This window comes from Eleginops maclovinus, chromosome 18 (genome assembly GCF_036324505.1).
Source record: "Eleginops maclovinus isolate JMC-PN-2008 ecotype Puerto Natales chromosome 18, JC_Emac_rtc_rv5, whole genome shotgun sequence".
NCBI lineage: Eukaryota > Metazoa > Chordata > Actinopteri > Perciformes > Eleginopidae > Eleginops > Eleginops maclovinus.
The window spans coordinates 26556469-26583860 of NC_086366.1; the positions used below are offsets into that span (position 1 = coordinate 26556469).

General features: G+C 40.9%; 1 protein-coding gene across 1 annotated transcript in view; it reads left to right on the plus strand.

Moving 5' to 3' along the window:
- Nucleotides 1-659: 659 nt before the first annotated feature.
- pak4 (p21 protein (Cdc42/Rac)-activated kinase 4) overlaps nucleotides 660-27392 on the plus strand; it is a 32894-nt gene continuing 6161 nt past the window's right edge. Inside the window, exons 1-10 of the mRNA XM_063907002.1 lie at nucleotides 660-793; nucleotides 16992-17216; nucleotides 17837-18048; nucleotides 18168-18378; nucleotides 18540-18758; nucleotides 19475-19930; nucleotides 20125-20258; nucleotides 21051-21177; nucleotides 25802-25927; nucleotides 26026-26160. Coding sequence (XP_063763072.1) covers nucleotides 17016-17216; nucleotides 17837-18048; nucleotides 18168-18378; nucleotides 18540-18758; nucleotides 19475-19930; nucleotides 20125-20258; nucleotides 21051-21177; nucleotides 25802-25927; nucleotides 26026-26160 — 1821 coding nt within the window. The 5' untranslated portion in view covers nucleotides 660-793; nucleotides 16992-17015. The remainder of the gene's footprint in view (nucleotides 794-16991; nucleotides 17217-17836; nucleotides 18049-18167; nucleotides 18379-18539; nucleotides 18759-19474; nucleotides 19931-20124; nucleotides 20259-21050; nucleotides 21178-25801; nucleotides 25928-26025; nucleotides 26161-27392) is intronic.

Genomic DNA, 27392 nt, shown 5'->3' on the forward strand with positions numbered 1-27392 from the left:
TAGAGAGAAATAGGAAATTAAAGTTATCATTATTATGTTTATAAATGTGAGGGTTTCTGTTGTTATTCATGTTATAACAGAAGTATGACTTTCAATCAATCAACATACTTAATTAATCCCAGGGGGAAATGAGGTTTTGTGACAGTTGCATATTAGAATAGGAATAAATACATATTTATAGAAACAATAGTTTCTATCTAAAAGAAAAAAAAATACTATAAAAAATGTAAGACACACAATCATGTCTTCCTTTAAAAGAGCTCATATCTGCACCCCCACATCTACACATCTTTTTTCTAAAAATCTATCCCGCATAATTATTATGATCTACTTTGATTTAATTAAGGTGGCATTTCAGGTGTTTCTTAATGCATACGCGTTCATAATGTTTATTTGTGACAGAATATCATTACTACACTGTAGTTTTGCTACTTTTACTCAAGTAAAGCATCAGATCAGAACTTCATTCACCCCTATACAAGTACAAAAATGTAGACTACATCTAGTGCATTAAGTGTCAGCCTCATGTAGTCTCACAATGTAGTGCTAATGTTAAGCTAATTCTACTCCAACTCGTCTCCCTAGCGACCCGTTGCTGACTCGGTTGCCATGGTGCTTTGCTGCAGTTTCCCGGATGTATTTCCCACTGTTCAACATGGCGTCGGGAAAGTGAGACTTCGGCTAATGTTAGTCAGTTTGCCCAAAGTTAGCCTGCGTCTACTCTTCTAAACGGAGGAAAGTTTATTTCCACATTGCGGTGGCAGCAAAAAGACGTTTTCCTGTGAGTTTTGGGGTGAGTAAGCACAGTTGATTCTAATACTTGTAGTTTGTTGTGCACTAGCTTGTGGCGCGTCTCTGCTCCCCGTTTAGTTGCTAACAGTGGCTAACGTTAGCTGCTTTCAAGTCTGGGTTTAAGGAGACCACAGTAACCTCATTCGGTGTGGTCTCCCTCCGTTTGTGTGATATTTGAATACCTTACTGAGATGTAGCTTGGCATTTTTACTGTGTGGCTACGATATGCGGCAATGTGTCACTTGTAAAAGTTTTAAACAATTTAAAGCCGCAGTCATTGGGACATAAGCAAGCTAACTTTACGTTGGTGCTGTGTGTTTGTTTGCTAAGACCCTCTAAGCTCGCTGGACGGCTTAATAGCAAATCCAGGAGAAAAGCTGGTTATGGTTTCATTGGCTTTTCTTATCTGTGTACCAGCTATTATTAACAGTGCAGCCAACTTATCTTCATTGCCATTTTTCATTAATGATGACGGGATGTAATTAAATACATTAACTCCAGTACTATATTCATGCTACTTTATCCTTATAACGTTATCCCCCTACACGTCAGAGGTAAATATTGTACCAACCCACAGCAGTAAATGCATTATACACATTAAGTAAGCAATATTCATCGAATAATAATAATAATAATTATCATATACTAATTTAACACTGACAGGGAACATCCTACTGCACAATGACTGCTGTAACTGTTGATACTTGATATTTTGCAGTGCAGTATGTTTGCAGCGTAGTATTTGCATAGTGTGGCATTATTATTGGTATTACAATGCGCATTTAAGGGATAGTTTAGCAGGTTCTTGTGAGTGGTTGTTCAAATGTAGTGTGTGTGTGTGTGTGTGTGTGTGTGTGTGTGTGTGTGTGTGTGTGTGTGTGTGTGTGTGTGTGTGTGTGTGTGTGTGTGTGTGTGTGTGTCTGAGCCTGAGCCTTACACTGTCTGGCCAGGCTCAAGGAGGAAAGAGGATATTGTCTGTCTGAGAGTCTTCCCTCTTTGACCTCACCCTTTTATTAAATACAGGTCACTGTTCTTTGGTCTTTTGGGTTCCCTCCTCTTCCTTTTCCCCCAGCATTTTGAGATGTATGTGTGTTATTCATATATAGTGTGCATGAGTGAGTCGCAATGAGATTTTTTATGCTGTTAGTAAGCTAGCAAGGTTGTGTGATCAGTGTTGGGCACACCACACATTCCTGGGATGCCAGCGCTGTATGGAGGGGTAATTCTTCCCTCTCATATACACCCAGCAGTGAGCGCTGACTCTTATCAAAATCCACCCCCTTTTCTACGTCATGCTCTGCGGATATTCAGCCAGGACAACTGTGTCTGGAAGGAACTGGGTGTCAGGTTGAAAATCACAGGGAACTACAGGTCAAATGACTGGTAGCTCATCTGTATCATTGCAGATTTGAAAAGTTATGTATTTGTAAGGTAATATAAGGTAACATAACATTACAACTCATTAGGGAATGACCTAAATATCAGAAATGTTTTTGTGGTCCTTTTGGTGTACAAGTATGGTACAACCAAAGTCATGGCTGGATTTGAGCAACAAGGCTATGCAGGGATGGAATTGGTTGTCTTGTTGTCTTGTCTAGTTTTTAAAAATATCTTATTCCAGTCCAGTGAAATGAGCTGTTAATGTAAGTGTAAAAGTGTTCACGACTCCAAAACAACATTTTGCCTTTGACAGGAGGCTTTACTTTCTGAAGCCCTGGCTGCTGTTTACAGTAACAGTAAATGTGTCTATTGTACCCTGGTGGCTTCAGAACAGACAAGAATGAAGGCCTTCTTTTCTCTTTACATTTCAGCTTGTCTTCAAAGCAAAAAAAGATATGGAGAACAAATATGGTGTAAAATGACAAAAACCATTTCCTGTACGTCAAGAGATGGAAAAGTAAAGACAATGACTTTTGCCCTTTCACAAAAAAAAAACCTGTTGCTGCTGGTATTATCAGCTGTAGCTTTGAAAAGTAACAGATACAGATAGACATTGTGAAACATATATCATAGACGGAAGAAAGTCACATGTTTCAACGTTTGATGATGAAATTGTGCTTTGTAAGGGAATGCAACTGTAAGGCAGCTCCTGGATTCTGTTTCAAGGTACTTGCTGTTGCAGAGTTTGAGGGTTTCATGCTTGGTATTCAGAATGGAAGGAGTGGAGTTTATGGTGGATCGCAGTATAGGGTTGAGTCATGAAGACAGAGACTATCAGGAACTGCTGACACCTGTTGAAAGACGTGTCCTGCAGGGAGAGAGCTGATGGCAGGACAGATGTTGTCATAAGGTGACCTGAAGGTCTCTCAGGGAGAGCGAGACAAACACAGCTGCTGTTTAGGTGTCTTCAATGAACTCCAAACAACTTTCACATCAACATAGAAAGTTCTGCCATGCATTGTCTATGGGAAACTGTGACATTTTGGGAATAATTAATTGTGGCCTGAAACACAGAAACATCCCAAATACATACAAATGACATTACTGCGGCACTACATATTGCTGCTGCTTGATGTTTTTTGGCATTAGGCTTTGAATGATCATAAAAGTTTTGAACGTTTTTATGTGGTTGAGAACATTCATTCTCTGTTTTCTGTCTGTTCCTCTGTGCTTTTTTATTAGGTTATTTCTGCTTAATTCATTGATTTTATTTCCTAATTTTCTATTTTTTTACAGGAATGTTTTTCAAACCATGCACATTAAAGGTCCTGTATTATGCAAAATGCACTTTTTGCTCTCTTTTATACATAAATATGTGTCCCCGGTGTGTAAGGAGACTCACAAAGTGTCAGAAAATACAACCCTCCTCTTACCCACATCTCTAAAAACGGGGGTACAAACGAGCTGATCCAGATTTGCTGCCGATATGACGTCATATCGTAAATGTGGGCTGGCTTTACATTGATCTCCTGGCAACGTCCCCCCCACGTGACTTGTCCCAACCTATCGTCCCCCTTATACAGTCAGTGCGCTGAACCCCCTCCGCAGCACCTCTGTGTGTTCAGCAGGATGTCTGCAGGAGGGACTTAGAGTTGTTGTGTATATAATACATATAATGTGTCTGTTCTAGTGGTAAACACTGAGAAGTGTTTCAGAAATAATACTTGATGTGGTTTTGAACATAATATGGCGTTTAATCACAGCAGCGTTTAGCTGAGTTTCTCCATTAGAAACTTCTCTCTTCAGAGAAGAGATCGTGACACTCCAAAGGGGCGTGGCCAGCTTCGGCTCAGCTCAGATTTAAAGTGACAGTGACAGAATCAGCACTTCAGGAACAGGGCTGAAATATAGGGGGATGAGGCATGCTACAATGGGTGATCTGTTTGGTATTTAGAGCAAAACACTTAACATATGCATTGTATAGATATTGCCCTACAATATATTGTTCAAATATAGCATAAAAAGAGACCTTTTAAAGTATCCAGTTTAAAGAATCAACAGAAAACAATGAACAACAGCTACATTTGCTTATTGACATACTAGTGTCTGGAGAGAGAGGATCAAGCTAAGCTGACTTGTAACGGATTAAATAAACTCTGGGTGGGTCATATCAGAGCCTACGTTATGATTCTTCCCTTGAACAGGGAAAATGGGCCAAGCTTATTGCCTTAGAAGAAAAACACTCCTCTCAGGAATGAATGCAGCAGCCAATATCAACAAACCCCTCGAGGTGCTCAGTGCAGAGGCATAAACACTGTAATATAAAATATATGCTTATTTTCACAACTATAAAATACATAGTTTATAAGTAGGCTAGTTTGTAACACCAGGTCTGGGTTTCAGGCCAGAATTGTAACAAAATATAAGGAGTTTAACACACGTGACAGGACTGGAGACATTACGGACAATTTTCTTCTCTGACAGATACTGCATGTTTCGTGATTAGTTGATTTAACAAAATATTGAACTTTACTGTTGATAGATGAATCATTTACTTTGTCAAGCAAAACACAAGACATTCGCAGCTTCTCAGGTGCAATGATAAGCTTGTTTCTCCTGTAAAAACGACTGTTTGCTGAATATTTCTAGTTAGTCGGGAAGAAGCTCTATAAAATTGTGACGGAATCTGGTTCTATTTTCTGACCTTTTAACAACCAAATAATAATAATAGTTAGAAGAATTAATAGCCCAAACTTGCTTCCATTATTATTCTTGTTTTGAATGTATAATGGTTGTCTCTTTAGGTTAGACTCTGTTCCTGTCTGTGTGTCTTTTGCATTGTACACAGCAACCCAGTGAGGAGGGTTGTTCTTGTGTTTGCATGTACAGTTGTTTTAATCTTGGCTGAAAAATCAAGCTTGGGCCTGCACGATCCCAGTGATGTAGACGTTTTAACATGCACCCACGCACGCACAAATACACAATAAAAAGAGGGTTCTGGATAGTGGCCGCGCTTCACCTCAGTTGTAATGATGTTGCAATGCTAGTGAAAGGCAGTATGTTACAGTGGGAGGGGGAAAACAGCTTTTTTGTTTCACTCTGACTCTGGAATAGTCTGGATGACACAGGCTGGACATTTGTTGCAGTGCTCTGTCTGTTAATAAATGCGGTCGGTCTCAGGGTCCTGCTATCGAGTGCAGTTAGCCAATCTTTAAGATAAGTTTCACTTCATTAAGACATGTTATTACAAGCCAGAGAGGGGTGTGTGTGTGTGTGTGTGTGTGTGTGTGTGTGTGTGTGTGTGTGTGTGTGTGTGTGTGTGTGTGTGTGTGTGTGTGTGTGTGTGTGTGTGTGTGTGTGTGTGTGTGTGTGTGTGTGTGTCTGTGTCTGTGTCTGTGTCTGTGTCGTCATCATCCTAGAATGTGCTCAGGAGACACCTACTGCAGTTGGTACTACCATATTTGTGGTCAGGTTTTGTCACCATAAATAAAGTTGCAGCAGTGAAAGATACAGTAATCACATTTACAGATGTGTTGTTGAGATTATAATGAAGGCTGAGTTCAAACAAGGGTGTGGTCGTGGACATTTTCCCCACTTCACTTTACATCCCGACCCATTTTGCATTTTTAAAATTTCTTTCAAAAAGTGTAATTGCAGAAAGGACCAACACCAAAGTGGAATGTTTTTTGCATGAAAATCTCCAAACGTTGTATCGCTTTGCCTGCACATCATTTCGGAGTTACTGTTATTTACGAGCATCTGATGGTTCTGATCTCAATTTCCCCTCTGTGACTTGAGTTTGAAAAACAATCACTAATCTGCTGTTGCAGACAGTACATCTCAGAGAAGCTGATGGACTGATGACTGGCCTCACTAATGACAGGGGAGATTGAGGTGATGTTTGACCTCTTCACAACAACATCACCTCAGTGTCAACATGCCATAACCATATAATGACGGTGCTACACTGAGTCATGTATTCTACAGTGTGTTTTACATGACACTAACATTGGCTCGAAGCACCTTGTCTTTATAGTGTAGATTAGTTGAGTACAAGTAAGTGGAGGAATCTACATTTACATATCAAGTACTGTATTTAAGTATTTGTACTTGACCCTTACTTTCCAGAAAATAAATGATTGTCAAACTGTATTCTTTATATATTAGGATGTTTTGTCTTTGGGGTAGATTATAAGCAACTTTTGGTTGGGGTTTATTTTCAGCTTGCTGTGCTAAAACTGATAGGGCTGTTGCATTTGATCTCCTTTTCTTTATAAATATAAATTGTCTTTTGGGTGTTGAATTTTTTAATTCATACGCCATGAATCCTTGAACTTGCATGTTGCTCAAAAACTCCCAGCAGTAAACTTTTTTCAAAACTTGATGTTTCCGTATCAGAGGACAAGTTAGTTGCAGGCAAAGGTCTGTCTGAGTATGTGTGCTGAAATATGTGTAAGCTAGCCTGCGTGATCTTCGTAGCGCTCTCTTTATCATTGACCTTTCCACATTCCTCGACCTGCTTCTGGAAGTCAGTCCTCATTGGCTGCAACACTGCGTGCTTTGTTTGAATTGGGCCTCGGGATTGGCAGGTTTGTGTGTTATGTTGCTTCCATACTTGTGGAACAGTTCCTGCTGTATTTTCACTCTGAGGAATGTCAACAGGCCTTATCCTTATTGAAGCTGACACCTTGTAGTCTGTTAGACAGTAGATGATAAATGATGAAACAAATGGACAGGATTCTTAGTTCACTTAAGATAGATTTGATAAGAAACTATTATTATAAACTTTGATTTAAAGATTCTTCAATGTTATCATAGGATTTCAAAGTGGCTGGTTCATTCATTCAGGAAACTTAACATTTGGTTAAAGTAGCGTTTGTGATTAAATGTTCCATTGCAACGGTACATTTATTACATTTCAAGTTTCTTGTTTACAGTGGATCAGTTGATTTCTTTTCCGCCAGCTTCATACAATGCTCATACAGAAATGTATACAAGAAACACAAACTGAAAAACAGACAAGTCAAGAATAATAGTTTTAGACATAAAATAGCACATCAATTAAAATATAGGATTTGTTGTGGACAGGTGAACATGAAAAACTGTAATCTCGTGCAAGTATCCCTCTTTGATACTTAAGTTAGTTTGATTTTATGTCCAAACTGTGCAACTATTTGATCTGTTTAGGTTGGCAGCATGGCGACACACATTATTGTCCTTTCTTTGCAAGGAGCAACAATGAACTACATGAAATGAAATATAGTGCAATGTATGAGACTAAAACAACACTGCTGCCACGATGACCACTGTCGCCTGCGTTTTGATGTGTTGAAGATGAGTTTTGTCCTCATGTCACTCTGTGTGCCCTGTGTAATGTCTGTGGTGATGGATCTGTTTATCTTAGCAGACAGACATGGCATTTCACAGCAGCCTGCCTTGATCGGACTGCTATAATAATCTAAAGCATTCTGAGTTTGTTGCTCCACAAAGTGTGTCATATTGTTCTGGATTATTAAAGTAATCCGTAATCTTCTCATTGAATGTAACAAATAAGAATCTCATCCCCATTTTGTAGCTCACTTGATGTTTCATTTAATTAAATATTCATTACTCAATGCACTTAATATTCTCCTTTCAGGAATGTATGCCTTATTATTATCGAAGAAGTAAAATATTATGGCAGGAATACAGTAGTAGTAGTAGTACAGTTTTATTTGAACAAAATATCAAACTTTGACTGGTTAGTTTTTATTCTGTTGGAGCTCACCAAAGCCAAATGTTTCTGTTAAGGACTGTTGGTTTGATAAAAAGACAAGTTCTTTAAGGAACTTTTTATAATTGGTGTATACTTATTGTTATTAAAGGTTGGACTAATTATACCCAACGTATATATTTGTGATTTTCAGGTTATTAAAATCAATTCATTTTCTATAATTAATCATATTTGCTCATTCTGTAATCTGTAATACTAAATAATTATTTATTTGTTGATGTTTGTATTGTTAATCTAAATCTGAAAATTAACAAAGTAGCCTACTTTTAAAAACGTAAAGGACTGCAAGACTGTTTCCTGCAGGACAGGTAACATTTTATTCTGTTCCCGTGACATTTATTTGTAACTTTATTCGAACGGACATATAGTAAGGGTGCTAATAGTAACAGACCCGTGCTAATCTCTCTCTCTCTCTCTCTCCCTCCCTCTCTCTCTCTCTCTCTCTCTCTCTCTCTCTCTCTCCCTCCCTCTCTCTCTCTCTCTCTCTCCCTCTCTCTCTCTCTCTCTCTCTCTCCCTCCCTCTCTCTCTCCCTCCCTCTCTCTCTCCTCCCTCCCTCTCTCTCTCTCTCTCTCTCCCTCCCTCTCTCTCTCTCTCTCTCTCTCCCTCCCTCTCTCTCTCTCTCTCTCTCTCTCTCTCTCTCTCTCCCTCCCTGCGGTGACGTCATGATACTGGGCCGCGTTTTGCTGAAACCATAGGAATGCGACACACTTTGTATGTACAGTCCAAAGCTACGGGACTTTTGTCTATGAATGTATTCATTCTATTTTTATCCTCATAACTCAATCTGTGTCCCAGTCCGTTGTTATGAAGACGTGTCGACGCTTGCGACGGTTTCACTGAGTTTGATTTGTTCGCGGAAACAACCTTGTTGCTGCAGGAGTCTGTTTCCCCTCCGTCCTCAGCTGCGTTTCCGACATGACATCAGGTGGATAGTGTGCTGCTGTACCTGGGACTACAAGTGAGTAGATTTCCCCCGTCGAGAAATATAGTTTTGTACACGGATTTATCGCTGTTTCATACTTTAACTACTCGTTTTATCTGGCGTAAAGCAAGCCTTTCAACTTCTGGTAGAGTCACTGGGAACGAGCGAAAATGAATCTGGGCCACAACAACACAACTCTGTTGCTTAAATGGCACAGCATGGATTAACCGCGAGTCCGAAAAAGAAGCATAATAACTTTATTGTTTGCCTTGTGTGAAGGGTGGGAGTGAGGGGTGATCCGTTTCACATCGACAGCCCTGTTTGACTGGCTGTGTCTGCCTGACTGTTACCATTCAAACCTGTTACTGACTGATCATATGTGTGTGACTGTCAAGCAGCTGCTGGGCTCCCGGTCATCTGTCTCTCTTTGCACAAGTGCTGGTGACACGGAGAGGAGGGGGAGCGCAGGTTGTGGTAGTTATTCACAGTTATTTTTGTTTTCAAACACATAAGGAAGTTTGCTCTTTTGTGCAGGAACTGTGTTTAATGTTTTTGTTTATTGTATTTACCTAAAGGGAGTAGCTTGTAGTTCCTACTCTTAATGAGCTATGAATATAGAGGATGGTTTTGCCAGTGTGTCGTACATGTAATGTTTGTTCATGTTTAGAATAGAATATACCCGTATAGTCCCACAGAGGGGAAATCTACATTCTGCATTTGACCCATCCTAGTGTTAGGAGCAGTGGGCTGTCATGTTTACGGCGTCTGGGGAGCAGTGTAGGGAACGGTGCCTTGCTCAGCAACACCTCGGTAGCACTTGGTCTTTCGGGGGCGTGAACCAATGACCTTCCGGTTCTCCAACCAAGTCCCTATGGACTTCGCCACCCCAGCCCACCATTTGAGTTTGAGAGAATTGTAGTTATTTCTATGGCAAATGTGTTATTTTTGGATGAGGCTTGGGTTCCTATGGCTGGGTTTAAATATATGATAGTTCAATTGTGCCCTTTTATTTCTTCTCTCTTTTTGCCATTAGTAATGTACAAACAGAAATTGGGTGTGTTACAACAAAACAGATATGTTAATTATCTTGCAAGCCTACCATTTTAAACATCGTTTTAATTCATTTATCTGGGCTTCTGTTCTTTTAATGTTATTTGTAATTTAGCGTTACTATAAAAAATGTTGTTACCTGTAAAAATGTTGATTCATTGCAAATGTTGTTATGAGTTAATAAAATTACTATTGCTCTTTAGCGAGGATCGTCTCTACGGACTTCACAACAAATTTAAGTATGCACATATTCAATGATAACCACGCCGCTCAACGTTAACAATATTAGGGCATTACTTCTTCATTCATTTTGATAGGCAGTCCCCTACTAGAGTGTGTCTGAAATGTCATCTTGTAAACAAACTAAGGACTCCAGATGGTCAGGAGTCAAATCCAAAAGTGTCAAATATATTGCTTCAACCAGAGGATATGCTATGAGGAAATACTGAAACCTGTTATCCCAGGTCAATGCAGCTTCATGTCACAGGAACTGAAGTAGACCAAGTGTAACAGCCAGTTGTGCATCTTAACTACCATAATAGTACACAGATGTGAGCAGGCACTCAGTCTTGTATTAAAGCTGAGACTGCCACTCATATAAAGTGTTGTGAACCAGGGGTGGAAGAGGTATCCAAATTGTTTACTGAAAGTACCATAACAACAATGTAACAATTTCTGCATTATAAGTTAAAGTCCTGCACTCAAATACCAGCTATGCTTATAAAACATTTCCAGCAAAATAATCTTTAGTGAAAAAAGAGTATACCTTCTGCTGCAAAATGTTTCTTATTATGGAAATAGTGATGCCTTATAATACTGACGTGGCAAGTTGTTAGCAACAATTTGCTGTTGTAGCTCTTTAAGGTGGGGGTAGTTTTGTATACTTTTATACTCAAGTATGATTACCTCAACACTGCCCTGTAGTACAGTACTTGTGTACTTTCACCACTGGTGTAAGCAGGCTGATGGTCGTAATCACTAGCTCTAAGGTCACACGGTGTACGCTATGTTTGCACTGCACTTTATAAATCTGGGAAACGCTGGGAAAGAAGTCCTGCCCTTGGTGTGTGTGAGTTTGTTGATGTGTGTGGTTTCAGCAGTGAGAAAACAGGCTATTAATTATCAGCCCTGATTCAGCATCAGCAAGCTAATGTAAGAACACCACGACAACAACGGTAACCTGACTACTGTTGTCTGCTGTTTGGCTGGTCATTCTTAAATCGTGTCTCATTGAAGAGCTAATACTTGCGCTTTCATTTCTTAACTTTGCTGAGTGCTACTTTTTATCAGAGCTGAAACCAATAATACGACTAATACATTAATAACTGTTTTATATTATCTTAAAATGAATATGTTTGGGTTTCAAAATGGTAAACAAGCCATTTAAAGACTTCACCTTGGACCTTTTGTCAATCATTTCTGACATTTGATAGATCCAACGATTAACCAATGCATCTATAAATGACCTGCAATTTCACTGATAATGAAAATGATTGTTTGTTGCATCTATTCTTTATCTAGTGTGAAAAGTATTTCCATCTGGTAATGTTTAGATTGTTTTGCCTTGGCTGGTAGCTCTGTGTACAAGTGCCTTTGGCAGGTTACCAGCCATCATTTAGAGGCAATTCTGAAAACGTGGTCAACTGTAAAATGTGGGGATTTATCACACATTGTGGCTCGTATGTGAACAAGAGAGTTTCTATGCTTTAATTAAACTTATTCCATGGGTCCAGTAACATCTGAGTTGTGCAAGGGAGGGAGTCGGCAACACACATTATGGCCTCTGACTTGTGGTAACGGAATATCAGTGTACGCAAGGCAACATATTAATGTTCACCATCCATATTCAGCACATTTTCTTTTGAATCACCATGTATTACAGGTATTTAGTCAGTCTTTGATTATTTTTCATGGAAAGGATGATTTGCTCAAGAAGAGAGCCTTACAGTGTTTGCCTTGTTGCAAGTTGTTAATAAGGTAAAATACTCAAAACCAAAATCTCTGAAGTGAATCATCCAGTCCACTATGATTCATTTGATCTATTTGAGGTGTGTTTGCATTGGTCTTCTGAAGCCCTGAGTGTTGTTAGTCTCTTCTTAGGAAGATAGTTATGCAAGGTATGTCTCAATGGAGCCGCAGACAGAAAATCATTAGAGCGGAGGAGTGTGATGCATCGCACGCTCTTTGAGGTGGATGATGCTGATGAGGTGTTTACAAACTAATGAGTTCTTTCACTAATAAAAAAAACACATCAGTAGTAGTAACCTACTTATGTGAGCTCAGCACTTTTTAGATGGTACTTTTTATAATGTAGCAAATACTCAGATCATCAGTGATGGATCCATCAGTGTAATGGATTCTGGGTATCAGGTCATTTTTGATTCACAGTAGTATATAAAGTATTCCTGTGATTTTCATTTTACCGTTCTGTCATAGGTTTTAAAACATGTACAAAATGTAAAAAATATTGAAATGTTATTCATCATATTGTGTAACATTCATTGGTTCCAAGTCAGTGGCAAATTTTAAGAAAGAAAAGAAGTTTTGTTAAAAGCAAGCACTATATGAAAAAACATCGTATATCATCTGTTTTGATCCACTGCATGAATTTGCTTTTACGCAGTGGAAATGTTGTGATTTTGGACATACACAGGCATTCTTCTGTGTCTATGAATAAAAGTAAAGCACCCTTATGAATTTTGATCTCTTTTCAGTTCCATTCACGCCTGTATCTTTGTAGCTAAATAGTGTTGTGACTGACAGTGTCTTTTCCAAGTGTGGACCACCCGTGCACAACACTTGAATGAGGCCAGAGGACATCGGCTTCATCCAGAGCTTATCAGCCTGCTTTGGCCCACTGAGCGGACAGGCTTTCTCACTGTTCAGCCACGCATACATGAGAGAGGGAGGGAGACAGAGATGAAAAAGTGGGAGGAGGGTGGGAGCCTATTAAAGGGGGAAGGAGAGTAGAAAGAGAATTTGAGGGTAGTGGTGGGGGTGATTCGATATGGACTTTGAGTAGGCGGGAGGGGAAAACACAGGGAAGCTATAACTCCAGTGATTGTTGTGTTCAGGGAGGGATTCTTCTTGTTTGTGTCTGTGAGAGGAGAGGTCCTTTGATAGCTTCTGGTTTACTCTTTATGTGTGTGAGAGCATTAACAATGTTTGAGTGTGTGGCTCTTCCACTGTATTTATCCCCAGCTTAAAAGCTGTGCCTGGCCATGTACCATTTGCATAACATCTTTTATATCTTTGCTTGTTCAGTGCAAATGTTTCCTCCTTCCATCCTGACTCAGAGGAACAATGTCTTTTTGTGACATTTACAGTAAGCACTGTTGTTTCAAGTAGATGCAATAATTGGAACATGGTATCTGCATGTCTCAATTGAAAGTATTAAATGTACACTTTTTCAAATATTGGTAACGGTTCCTCTGTCTCCACAATTTTATTTTTGAGTGATATCTTTGTGAAATCTCGTTGAACAGCTATGTTAATAATCTTAACTTAGGTCGTTGAAGTCTGCAATTGAACATACAGGGAGCTACTCAACCTTGTGGAAAAATTGGGTAATTTGTGAGGACATTGTTTGAGTCTTTTGCTGTGTGAGCCATTTGTTAACTCAGTCTTTCTTTGCTTTTGAACAGTCCATAGAACACATTTTGGTACAGTCAGGAAGAGCAGACACCTGTTGCTCTCATCTTCCTGTCTGACACTGTGGTTTTCACTTCCTGTTTTATGGTGTCGGGGTTATGGAGAGGGTTGTGGTCGGCTGAGCCCTTGGGGCTGTTTGTGTCGGGGGATTGACCATACACCTGCTTCAGCTGTAAATCACTCTCCCTGGCTAAATCCCTGGGGATCACTTGCTCCCCTAACACCTGTCCCACTCTCTATCTGTAAAAGGCCTCTGTGATGCTGGACATATAAATAATAGTACATTTTATATCCGATGACATTATTCATAATCTTAAAATGTGCACTTTTTTACATTCTCATCTTTAATAGTGTGCTGAAAAGGTTGTATAAAAACTCATTTTATCACTTTTTTTATGTTGTGAATTCCTAGCATTTATGTGCATCTATCGTCTACAGAAGTGCAGACCCAGATGTAAAGCCCTCCACTCTTTATGTTTATTCCTACTACAAACAATCAACTCTGTGCCACCTAAGTTCTCTCTGAAAACAAACGCTCTGAGGTCAGAGCTCTGTAATCTTTTAGCTCTTTGCCTACGTAACATTTAAACTTTATTGGCTTGCCTTGGCTCTTGACAGCAGCAGTAAAATCTTGTTTTGCACCCACAACTCCTCAAGCTAAGAGTTGCAGATATCTCCAGATGCAGAAAGAAGCCATGAACTTGAATGCAACAATCCTCCACGATCCCCAGCCAGACCGCTGTCTGTGACTCTGAGACGCACAGTGTAATTCTCCATACCAACATGACTGATTTACGCTTTGTTTAAAGCTCCAATAAAACATGACAACTCAAAACATTAACTGACAGCTCTAACTATACATGTCTTGCAATTTGTAGAGCTAATCATAAGTGCATGCACATATTGCTTCATGTTTTTGTGCTCTGTAGGTAGAATGATTTCTCCTGCCACCTATTCCAGTGTTCATTAGTTGTATCCTTCTAAAAGGCAGGAGTTGCTATCTGTCCCAGAGCTCACATGCATTGATTGGCTGTATCGCTGTCTCAGTCAAACACTAATGATAGTCCTCCCCAGTGATTTATACCCCTCTGCTCTGTTGTCACCACACTCATTAGGACTGGAAAGAGGCATTTATCATCAAGTGTTGTAACCTTGCTGTTATGACATACTTTTGCTAGGGTTATAGAATCCAGAGTTGGTTACAGGGTGGAGTAACTGAACATGAATTGTAATGTGGTAATGGCGCATGGACATTTGAATGATGTCAAATCACTTTTTAAATATGAAGACATTGGCAGTGAAAAATCAGATTTAATTTCATTAGAAAAATATCTATATATTGAGGTCAACGTGCTGAAATGTAGCTTTATTCACCAAACATTGAAGGATGACCGTGGCGGAAACATTTGTTCAAATGATGGGGGTGCTCTATCACAGGAAACTCACTGGAACACGTGTTGATGTACATTCTCACTACAAATCAATGGCATTAGATAAACGTTTAAAATTCAAGCTACTAATTAAGAATTATGATAAATGCACCATGCCTGAGGATATAAACTGTGTCATTTTTCTTCCAACCATAACCCTTAAATGTGTGTGAAAATGTTAGAAATTAGTAGTATAAAACACTGTCCTGCTTGCTGTGCATTTAGTAACCAAATAAAGTGTGATAATATCCATATTAGCATTGAATCCTGATTTTTGTATTGCTGTTTTTAGCAGAGCGTTGAAGTTTTGTGTTGTTGCCGTCATTGTCGGCTATGATACTCACTTTTTTCTGTGTGTTCCTGGGCGGGTCCCGCTTGACTTCAAACACTCCTGCTGTTAGAAGGCTTTATTAAAACTGCACACTGTGAGCTCTGCCGCATGATTCATGACCTCTAACTGATGACCCGCCCAGATTCCCCTATTACTCAGCTCATCCACCCACCATCCTCCTTTTTAGTCCTCACATCCGTGCATCTATTCATGGTCTTGTTTTAGACTCCCCCTGTTTTCTGTTCTTTGATACAGTATTTTATAGAGAAAACAATAAGAGAAAGCTGTGGCAGAACTCGAATGGGCCCCTCCGCTCCTGTTGGCCCCTCTGGCCAGCTGCCTAGCAGGTCCTGCTTTTGCTCATAACACACTGATCTCTATCCAGCCTCTGTTTGACTACTGGGAGTGTCTCCTTTGATTCCCACTGACAAACAGCAAGGCTGAGTGGGAGACGATTTAGACTCAAGCTAAAAATGGTGAGCAGTGTGCTCTGTGTTAAACAGGATAGTTTGGGATTTCAGAAGTCTTCCTACATCTGCAGGTTTATTATTCAAGCCAACCACAACAACAGCAGAATCTGCCGTGATGATGCATTTGTTCCAGTCATTGATATACATCTTGACAATGTCTGGCAGTAGAAACAGGTGCATTTCAGAGTGCAACACTGGACATTTTTATGTTCACTTTGAAGATCAAACCTTCCTATTTTGCAAGATGTTTTACCCACACTCCCCCAGAAATATAGAAACAATCGTATGAAATGTACGGATGTTATTTTAAAACTATTCAATACCAACAATATCAGTTATTGTTGTACTTTTCCTACAGTGACATGTCACAATGTCGTCTTTGGCAAGACACACGGTGTGGATTCAGTTGGATGTTAAACTGCAGTATTTTGAGTGCTTGATATTTGGTCCCCCTAGTTTATATTTAAAGCACTTTGCACTAAATACCAGACTTGTTGCAGCCATCAAATATCAAGCTGTCCTTAAAAGAAAATGTCACCAGGCAGTTTGTTAAGATACAAGGGCTGGGAAAAATCCTCAGAGGCATCCTCCCACTTTCCCTCTGTGAGAATGAAGTCCAGAATAAAGTGTGCTTCTGGTGTATGTTACAGCAAGTGAACTGTCAACAGCAAACGGGACTGTAGTCAGTCTAATGTTTACACAATAGTGTGTACGGGAAGTTGCACAGAGTGACAGTCATAGTAGCATGAGATGGGAAGAAAAGCTGTAAGGAAATGTCAAATTGATATTGCCGCTGGGTGTCACCCCCCTTCAAGCTGGTTACATTGTTATGCCCATTAGGAAATGCTGGAGCAGGAGCAGTTGTCCTGTCATTAGTATTTAGAGGCCAGCAGTGAGCCTATTGTTCGGCCTGCTGATGAGCTTCAGTTAAAGGTCACATCTGCTTCATGCCAGTACACAGCTTAGTGCATGGGCTGAAATAAACAAGTTGGATTGTCATTTATTTGCTTAACTACACACAAAACCACAAGCACATTTTTTTTGTAATGGTGATGTGAGTTTTGCAAACAAGTATTGAGTGATTTCTGAAATTGCTGTGTATGTCTTAGTGCATGTCACAAGATTTAGATCTTTCTCAGTCTTCCCTGCTAAACCTCCTCTCTTTTCTCCTTCCTGCCGGTCTGATGCTAGGCTGCAGCTGCCACAGCCGCCATCATGTTCACCAAAAAGAAAAAGTCTCGGATCCAGATCTCCTCTCCATCAAACTTTGAGCATCGCGTACATACCGACTTTGACGAGCAGGAGCAGAAGTTTGTGGGCTTGCCGCGACAATGGCAGTCTCTCATCGAAGACACTGCCAAAAGGCCCAAACCCTTCATCGACGCGACGGTCATCACAACTGTGGAGCCGCGCAAGGTGGGAAAAGCAAGGGATCTAAACAACCGTCATGACAATCAACTGAGAATGTAGTTTTTCTCAGTTTGTGGATCCAGCTGTATTTTGAAAAATGACACAATTTTCATATTTCTGGAGCAATTATACAGTTTTTGAAGAACAGAAATATTGTTTTCTGGCATCACTGAGTGGGGAAAATCTGCATTTTGGTATGACAGTAAGAGGGCGCAGCGCTCCTGTTACCTGGTTTAGACAAAACCCGATAAATTACATTTCAAAATACATGGAAACAACCGTGTTATTGAAAATGGTTGTCATTCAATTATCTTTCATCCCCATTCATGCTTTCTTCTACATTATAACTGAAGATTCAGATGTTAAGCTACCCAAGACAGTCTAAAGTTGGTAGCACTTAATGAAGTTATTATCTGTAAACTTTTGTATGACTGATTGTATTCTGTCACTAAATTGACATTGATACTTAGAGAAGAATCATATAATAGTGCCAATCTCTCATTCTCACCACTTTTAAATAGATAAATGGTTTTACCAAAGCAGCTAATTGGGAGGAGAAGCGTTTTATATGACAGCCTGCCATGTTCACGTCCCACAAATCTCATCATTTTTTGTAATGTCTCCAGACAATTGTGCGTGGCAGCAAGCTGGGTGTGGACGGCTCTCTGACATGGCTATTGGATGAGTTTGACGACATGTCTGTGACACGCTCCAACTCCTTGCGACGAGGCAGCCCCCCCATCCATCCTCGCAAGGACTCAGGCTCTTCAGGGGGAGGGGGGCAGGAGAACGGAGATCCTCACCACAGACACCACCCACACCCAGACAGACAAGACAGGTACGGAGTAAAACTGCATCGTATCTTAATGATGGAAACGGGACCAAAGCAGATGTCAGTACCACCTGATGAGGCATCACTCCACATGTTTCAGATGTCTGCATCTCTTTGCTTCTCAGAGACCGACCCAGACCAGACCTCCATCCGGGTGGAGGTGACCTTCGCCAGGGTCAGCGTGCACTCCGGCCTCCTCAGTGGGAGGATGGAGGTCAGGGTCGTCCTCAGCAGCAGCCCCGGGGCCAAGAGCCCAGCCGTGCACACAGGGATAGACCGGGCTCCGGGCCCCCTCCACCACCTCACAGAGACAGAGAGCATCGGGACCGGGACCAGGTGGGGCTGCAGCTTCACTTTTATTGCTGGTTACAGATGGCTCATTCTTAATCTTCCAGACCAACATGCTCACCTTTGTATATCTTACATTGATATATCCTTACAGTTGACATCTAACTAATGACCCATCCATCTCTCCACAAAACCCTTCATCATTTCAGGGGGTTCAACCAAGTGACCAAAGGCCAAAGTCCAGCTACATGGTGCGGGATGGCAGCCCTCAGTCTCCCAGGGACAAAAGGCCTCTCTCTGGTCCTAACATCCGCACACCTAACCTGCCAGTATCAGATGGGGTGATGAAGACCACACAACAGAACACACGGCCGTTTAACACCTACCCCAGGACGGACAGTGAGGGTGGACGCAGCCCGACGGGACAGGTAGGGACAGCAGCATGGACAGAGGACAGGCAGAGTGAGAGCGGGCCGGAGGGAAGCTATTGACTGAGAGAGAAACGACAGACAAGTGCAAATTGAGCTAACAGCTGATGGATGATAGCTCTTATCACCTTGCTCTTTGTTCAGCGGTCAGCGATGCTTGGGAGATAATTAAAGCAGTGCAAGTTTAGGGCTTTTTTTGTTTTACAGAATTATGCAATGAAAGCAAATGCAAACTGTTCAGACAGTTCAGAGGGAAATGCACTTAAAGATTGTGGTGTTTTCTATTAACAGTAAATCAAAGATCTTCCCACATCATTTATACTGCACTAACTATTCCCTCAGATATCTCTGTGTATAAGGTCTTTACTGGTCATTAGGCAAATCCGTCAGAAGGCTTCTCCCATTTGATCGGTTCATGTATTTTGCATAAATTCGAGTTACTTGGGTTTTCCAGGTATTTAATTTGCTATATTAGTCTTGAACAGACAAAGTTCTGCTAGGCTTTTTCTCCTGGCAAAATGAATATATTTCAAAATATAATGTGAAATCAATCAATTCTCTAACAGAGGATGCATCTTGCCCCTTCCTGCTGTACAAATGTGGTATTGATATTTTCTGATATAATAACAACGCTAAAAAGCTTATTTGCTGTAGATATTCTTGTTATCTTATTATCGGCCTGTGATCTATTGGTGATGGTGGTCTCTTTCTCACAGCCTGTTCGACACCATGACTCTCCTCAGAACGGGCCCTCCAGTGGCTCCTCCCGAGGATCCTCCAGCTCCAAGCCCCCTGTGAGCCACCCACACCCTCATCACACATCCCATCCCAGCCTGACCCCTGAGGCCACCCAGCACCCTCACACCCCTCACCCAAGTGTTCCAGCCCCCCGACCCCCAGCACCATCTGGGCCCCCAGCACCAGGTGCTCCTCCCCAGGGCCGCTCGCCCCAGAGGGAGCCCCAGAGGGTTTCTCACGAGCAGTTTAGAGCAGCGCTACAGATGGTGGTGGATCCTGGTGATCCCAGGACCTACCTGGACCACTACATCAAGATAGGGGAGGGGTCCACTGGGATCGTCTGTATCGCCACGGTGAAGACCACCGGGAAGCTGGTAGCTGTGAAGAAGATGGACCTGAGGAAACAACAGCGCAGAGAACTCCTCTTCAACGAGGTAAGACTTTATGATCTGGTGAAGGCTGTGACTGATTTGAACAGATTAAGAAATGTTCCTGATTAAATCTATTTTGTCTTCTTTATTAGGGACACCGTTTCCAAAATAATGCAACTCTACAACAGCTCTGATCAAATAAACAGAAAAAAGATATACCTTAACCGTGTTTCCATCTGTGTCTGTGGTGACTGCAGGTGGTGATCATGCGGGACTATCACCATGACAATGTGGTGGAGATGTACAACAGCTACCTGGTAGGAGACGAGCTCTGGGTCGTCATGGAGTTCCTGGAAGGAGGAGCTCTCACTGACATTGTGACACACACCAGGTGAGGGAAAGAAACCTTTAATGCCTGTACGTTTTTATTATGCTTTTAACCACTCTTTATGACCTTTTCATTGTATAAGAACAAATGCATTTTACATGATTTCTACCTGTTATTGTACTAATACTGCCTTTCCATGAATCTAATTCCCCTTACCAAATCCCCAATTCAACAACATGGGTTCCACAAGGGGGCAGTGTTGCTCTATTTGTTCTGCAGTAATCCAATGAGCAATACTACAGTGTAAAAACACTCTGTTTCTTGTAAAAGTCATGCATTCTAACTTAAGTAAAAGTACAAAAGTATTTTCATCAGAATTAAATTCAATTACCATCATTGAAACTCCTCATTTGACGTAAGGCCCATTTCAGGATGATAATAAATGATGCTATTCACTTGTTGTAGCTGGTAATGGTGGAGCTCCTTTAATCACTGCTGTGTAACATATACTATTATAATATATCATCATCTTTTTTAACATGTTTTTCAAATAGTCTGAAAATAATAAACTGTCACGTGTAAGTAAAGAAGAAAAAAGTCAAACACAAGTACATCAAAATTGTACTTGAGTAGATATATGAATTTACTTGCCCCCACGGTGTGTCATTTTACATTATTTATTTGATTGTCATTCTAGGTTCTAAGTTTGTTTTTCTTCTCTTGGAGCTTCCGATCATTAACATGGCTTCAGAAATGATTGTAGAGTGAACCTTAATAAAACAGAACTGATTCAACTGCATAAAAAGGGTGTGAAGAGTCTAAATCTGTGTGTGTGTGGTGTCGTTGGCTCTGCAGGATGAACGAGGAGCAGATTGCCACGGTGTGTCTGTCTGTCCTGAAGGCGCTGTCTGTCCTCCACACACAGGGTGTGATCCACAGAGACATCAAGAGTGACTCCATCCTCCTCACTCATGATGGCCGCGTATGTACCACACACTTCCCACTGGATAACACTGCATCTTAGTTCTCTTAAGAGGCATTTCAAACTCATTAAACCTGTCAAAGCCTTCCTTTCAGTGCAGTAGTGCAGAAGATCGGTGTATGAGCCACCCAGTCAGACAGAGAGCAGAAGTGTGTTCTTTATGCTGTTCAGTAGCAGCACACATCCACATTTATCAGTCAAACCACAACACTGCAGCATTAAAGCATTTCTTCTCAGATATCTCGACTTGTCATAGAGGGACATGTGCAGGTGTCACAAATAACATTAGTCGTTTATTGTTTTCATTTAAATGAAGGGAAAATATGTTAAATGCGTGCTGTGATAAATGTTTTAGCCTCACAAATTGTTGTAAGAATCAGATACATTACTCTGTTGTCTTAGTTAACCAAAACTGGGGCTGATATCAGCTCACTTCCTGAAAATTTACAGGCAGGTTTCTGCTTTCAGTAGAAAATGAAACCAACCTGGTTAGACCAGAGGGAAAAGGAAGTTGCTTAGCGGAATACAATTAAGTACTTGGTACTTATAGGTACATGTTATGCCGTTTTATACTTTGACACCTCTCTGAGGTAAATGTTGCACTTTTTACTCCTACATTTATCTAACAGCTTTAATTAGTTTACAGACTTTTCCTTCCCCGTCCTTTTGAGTAAAAAAAACACATATCTCCAGATGTGTTAGTTTATATGGTGAGAAAATATTTCTGCTTTTTAATCTAAATAAAAGCCTCTCAGATCAGCTGTAAAATGTATTGTCACAAAGCTAAAAAAACTGGGCTGTTTTTATGAGAAACTCATGAAGAGTTCAACAAAGTCCAACCTACTATATACAACAAATAATATGAATCTAGAAACATTATATATTATTATAAAACACTGACAGGGAACTATTTTCCTGCACAATGAATACCTATTCTAGGTGATTTTGCAGATAATACTTACAGACTCATACTTAATAAGGTTCTGAATGCAGGTCTATAACTTGTAGTGGAGTATTTTCAATAGCATACTAAATATCTAAATGCTTCTTCCACCACTGTGTCTCAGTTGTGCACAAGCAATACACAAGACCTTGTCTCAGTGTGTCAGATGCTGGATGAGTGGTTCTGCTGAGTTGAGCTTTTAACCACACATTTTAACAAGGCCGACAAGTTGTGGCAAGTTTTCTGCTACATGTCGTAAGAGCTTGTGTGAAACTGGCACCTTGTCCACATTTGTTGGATCACAATGATGTCCAATGTTGTAAACAAAATACTTAATTTTCTGTCAAGCGTACCACATCTTTTGTTTGTTGATCAATTTGTTTAATATAGGTTAAGAGGCAGATTGTGTCTCAGTCTCTTGCTCCAACATATAGTATGTTGTTTGTGCAAGTTACAGATCTGACACTAAAAGGGCCTAAGGTGTTAACCACAGTGACTTTGATGACAGCTGATGAGTTTGTGGCTTTGTGTCTTTATGAGCTGTGGTGCAGGCCTCTGTGACGCTGAAGGGCTTCTTCAGCGTGGTCAACCCGTGTGAGAAACAAAATGACAGCAGGGTCTGCTTCATGTTGCTCATTCTCCTGCAGACAAGATGTGCAGCCGACAAAGTGATCCGTGTGATAATCCATGTGATAAACGTGATCTTTATAACTCTGCATGGTATCGGAAGGCTTGTTTTATATTTTTTACTTTGCATCATACATGTAAACGTTTCCAATCCAGTTGAGTATTTTCCACCTGTGCACACAGCATCAGTATTTGTATGGTGGCTGCTTGCACCAAATGTCTTCAAAAATAACTTGAAATACTTTCCTAAATGTTTAAGAAAGTAGTTGATGTTTCTTTATGTTTATATCACTTTTGGTAGTGAATTCATGTGTAAACATTGAACTTAGTTAAAGTCTTAGAAGATACTTTGAGATGCATCACAGAAAAGCATTTCTGTGTGACCTGGTTCCTGCAGGCTGCTGTGGGGAGATAGTGTGAGGTTGGGTCTGATTCCCTGCCTGCACTGTTGACAGGCAGGGGAAGCAGACTCGACCAAGCCTGACGTGTTTCTCGTCAGTAGGTCAGTGTACCTGACACAGCTGTGCGATAACTGGAAGGCTTTAGAAACAGTTTTAAGACATAAGCTCTCTGTTCTGTTTAACTCTAGTAATAATGTCAGGGTTACATTCAAAGCTAAAGCTCAGTCCATCAGTGGCAGACATACTGTTACAGGGTCTTGGCTGTGTGAGATGTCATTGTTTATGTGTTGCAAGAGGTTTGTTTCATTTCTCTTTCTGAGGCTCACAGTCGGCCCTTTTGGCATTATCAAAGGCTTCTTCTCTGTTTATATTTCTAGCCATGCATAGACTTTCCTAGAAAGATTTGCAGATGGTATCAGTGAGGGGTACCGTTGAGGGAACGCCTCGACTATTGAAGCATAAGCTGTGCCTCACATAATATTTGTTTCACACCTTTTTTAGATGTTTTATATTACTTTTCTTCATGTTTATGTAATCTAAAGTCAAATGTTTCCTGCTGAGAAATGCTTTTAGACCATTTGGACATGCTTCATGTAGTTTTATCTATCTATAATTTTGTTATCCTTTTTATACTATAATGCATTATACATTCTATTTCTTACAAACAATTTCTATTGCATGTCTTTCCTGTTAACATGCTTATATTTACATACAGTTCTAATTATGTTCATGTAACTACATATAAATGCCTGTATAAGAGTTGACATAGTAGAAGGAAGTAGGGGCTCTTATTGTGAAATAAACCGGAAGTTAGTTGTTGGTTGTTGCGCTTGGAGCGTGGAGTGAACTATGGCTAGCGTCAATAAAGGAGTTGTTGTTTAACTACAAAAGTTGTCTTCTTGTTGAGTAACATGTCCCTCCTGAGAGGTTCTTTCTCTGTAGCTCTACCCAAAGTTTATTCTATTTTCTTGTGTTTTTTAGGGTAGGTATGCTCTGATTCTAAAAACGATTTGTCATTAAGTTTTATACTTTCTTGGAAAAATAATCTTGATTTCCATCAGTCATTCTGTTTGGTTTAAACCTGGGGTGTCAAACTCTGGTCCTTGCCACCAATCTATATGACCAGCTGATGGAAAAGGGAACATTTTTGGTTGCATTCTCCCTTGCTGCGGATGAGAGCAGCGACACATCTGATACTGCCCAGCTGTCAGTCTTCATCCGTGGAGTGGGCTCAAATCTGTGTGTTACGGAGGAACTTTTGGGATTAAAATCAATGCATGGCACAACCACAGGACAGGAAATCTTTGAAGTGGTTTACAAATGTGTAACTGAAATGAAGCTGCCGTTGGATAAACTCTTGGGATTAACGACGGATGGTGCGCCAGCGATGTGCGGTCAAAAGAGTGGACTGGTGGGCAGGGTTTGGTAGAAGATGCGGGAGGAGAACTGTGCAGGTGAGCTAACTGTTTATCACTGCATCATACATCAAGAATCGCTGTTCGGCAAAGCCCTAAAGACGGAACATGTTGTGACCACAGTAACACGAGTAGTTAACTTTATAAGAGCCAAAGGCCTGAATCACCGCCAGTTCAAGTCATTTCTGGAGGAGTGTGGATCGAAATACGCAGACGTGCCGTATCACACAGAGGTGAGATGGTTAAGCCGAGGAAAAGTACTGAACAGATGTTTCGAGCTGCGTGAGGAAATATGTCATTTTCTGGAAAGCAAAGGGAAAGACAGAGCAGAGCTCCGGGAGCAAATGTTTCTGTGTGAGTTGGCCTTTCTGTTTGACATCACGAGTCATCTCGATGCGCTGAACCTGCAGCTTCAGGGGTGGGGGCCTATCATCACTGACATGTACGCTGCAGTGAGGGCTTTTCAAACTAAATTGTGCCTGAGGGGGAATCACATGCTGCAAGGAAACCTGGGCCATTTTCCCCGCTGCCAAACCATGATAACGCAGATCTCTACCGCCGTGTTCCCATTTGCACAGTTTGCTGAAATACTCAGCGTACCCGGCGATTTGCCGACTTTGATATCTAGAAATGTAGGTTTGAACTGCTCAGTAATCCGTTTGCAGTTGACGTGGTAAACGCACCAACCAACCTCCAAATGGAGCTGATTGACACCAGTGGTGCCTGTTAATTTACATAGTTCTGACTTTTAATGTTTGTTGTTTACATGCTTGTTTTTTAATATTAGTATGCAAACGTCTCTGTAGGGCACATCTTTCTGTGCTTTTCTTGTGGTTTATTTTTTAAAGTTATTATTAGCCTGTGGGAAAAAAGGTTACTGTTGAAATTTAAACCAGAAGGCTGCAAATAAAAATAGAGGCATACGATTTTTATTTAAATTGTATTTAACAAATGAATGCCGTTGATGTGGTTTTTTTTTTATTCGATCTTGCATGTGTGCGATATGACGTTATCTATTGGATAGTATTAAGCTTTGCTTGTTCCATATTCAATGTTTAAGCAAAACTTGTTTTGGTCCGTATGAAAAGGTTCATTGTTAGATCTGGAGTAAGATTTTTTCAATAAATATCAATGTTGGCTGGCGACTTTGTCCAGATTTTAAATGTTTGCCCACTGTGTATTTGAGTTTGACACCCCTGGTTTAAACCATTTCTTTGTGTGGCTTGTTCTGTCTCCAGGTGAAGCTGTCAGACTTTGGTTTCTGTGCCCAGGTGTCTAAAGAAGTGCAGAGAAGGAAGTCTCTGGTTGGAACGCCCTACTGGATGGCACCAGAACTCATATCCAGACTGCCTTATGGACCAGAGGTAACACTTGCACTCATCAGGGTTTAACTGCTGTTCATGACGAGACATCACCATAAATACATCTCTCCTCTTGGTGACTCTCTCTCCACTGTGTCCAGGTGGATATCTGGTCTCTGGGTATCATGGTGATAGAGATGGTGGACGGGGAGCCGCCGTACTTCAACGAGCCGCCGCTCAAAGCCATGAAAATGATCCGAGACAACCTGCCTCCCAAACTGAAGAACCTGCACAAGGTACCAAGAAAGATGCTTAATTCTACAGAGCCATTTATGTGGAGCACCAACATCATGGTGTAATTACACGAATGTTGGATAATAAGAGACACTTTTCACGGTTGGATCATAACCTGTGTTTAGGTCTGGTGACGTTTAATTAACAAAAGCACTAAGACAGCTAAATAAAGCTTTGTGCAAATTTGCTCCAAAAGCATAAAGCCACTCGAAATGAAGTTGTTTTTGCTGCCCGTGTGTGGGTTGAAGTGTCTTGTGATCCGCTTTGGAGGAGTACAAAAAAAGCATATCCAAAGATGCAGCTTTAACTGAGTCAATTTAGAAAGACCAGGATTAAGGTTTGTTGCTGAATTTAAGACAAGATGGACCTTTATTTATCCCCATGGGGACATTCAGGATTTAAAGAAGCAACAAAGTGAGAGTGATACAAAAAGACAAGAAGGTAAAAAAATACATCACAACAAGGTAAACGTTGATCATTTGAATTAATATATATACATATTTGGCTCGAATTGTTAAATATATTTACATGTAAGTCTGCAGGTCAGAGGTCATTGTACAAACAGTGCAGGTTTTATGTATGTACAGTACGGGTTACAGGGTAACTGACCAAGATCCGAGGTGCGTAGTGCTGTTCCTCATCTTCACTAGGTCTGCATGGAGGGGCTGGGAGGGGTTCTTATGGATACAGTCCAGCCTCCTCCTCGTCTTCGCCCTCCGCCACCTCCTCAAGATTATCCAGTTTTACAGAGCTAGCCTTCCTCACAAGCTTGTCCAGCCCCAGCAGACCCCTGCAAAGAAGAGCACACTGGCCCCCACAGACTGGTAGAACGTCTGCAGCAGCCTTGTGCTGAAGGACCTGAGCCTCCTCAGGAAGAACAGCTTAGTCTGTCCCTTCCTGAAGAGAGCATCAGTGTTGTCACTCCAGTCCAGTTTATTGTTGAGGTGCACTCCCAGGAACTTGTAGATGTTCACCACCTCCACCTCCTCCCCCCTGACGGTGATGGGGGTTAGAGACCTCTTCTTGCTCCTCCTGAAGTCCACCACCAGCTCCTTAGTCTTGCTGACATTGAGTTGGAGGTGATTGTTGTCACACCAGCCTACACAGTTTTCCACAAGGGAATTGAATTATATTTTTCGGTGTTACCCGGATTGAAAAGGAAATGGTTAACATGGGAATATATCTGATGGAGAAATGTGGTTCCTTTGCTGTGTGTGTGTGCATGCGTGCAGAC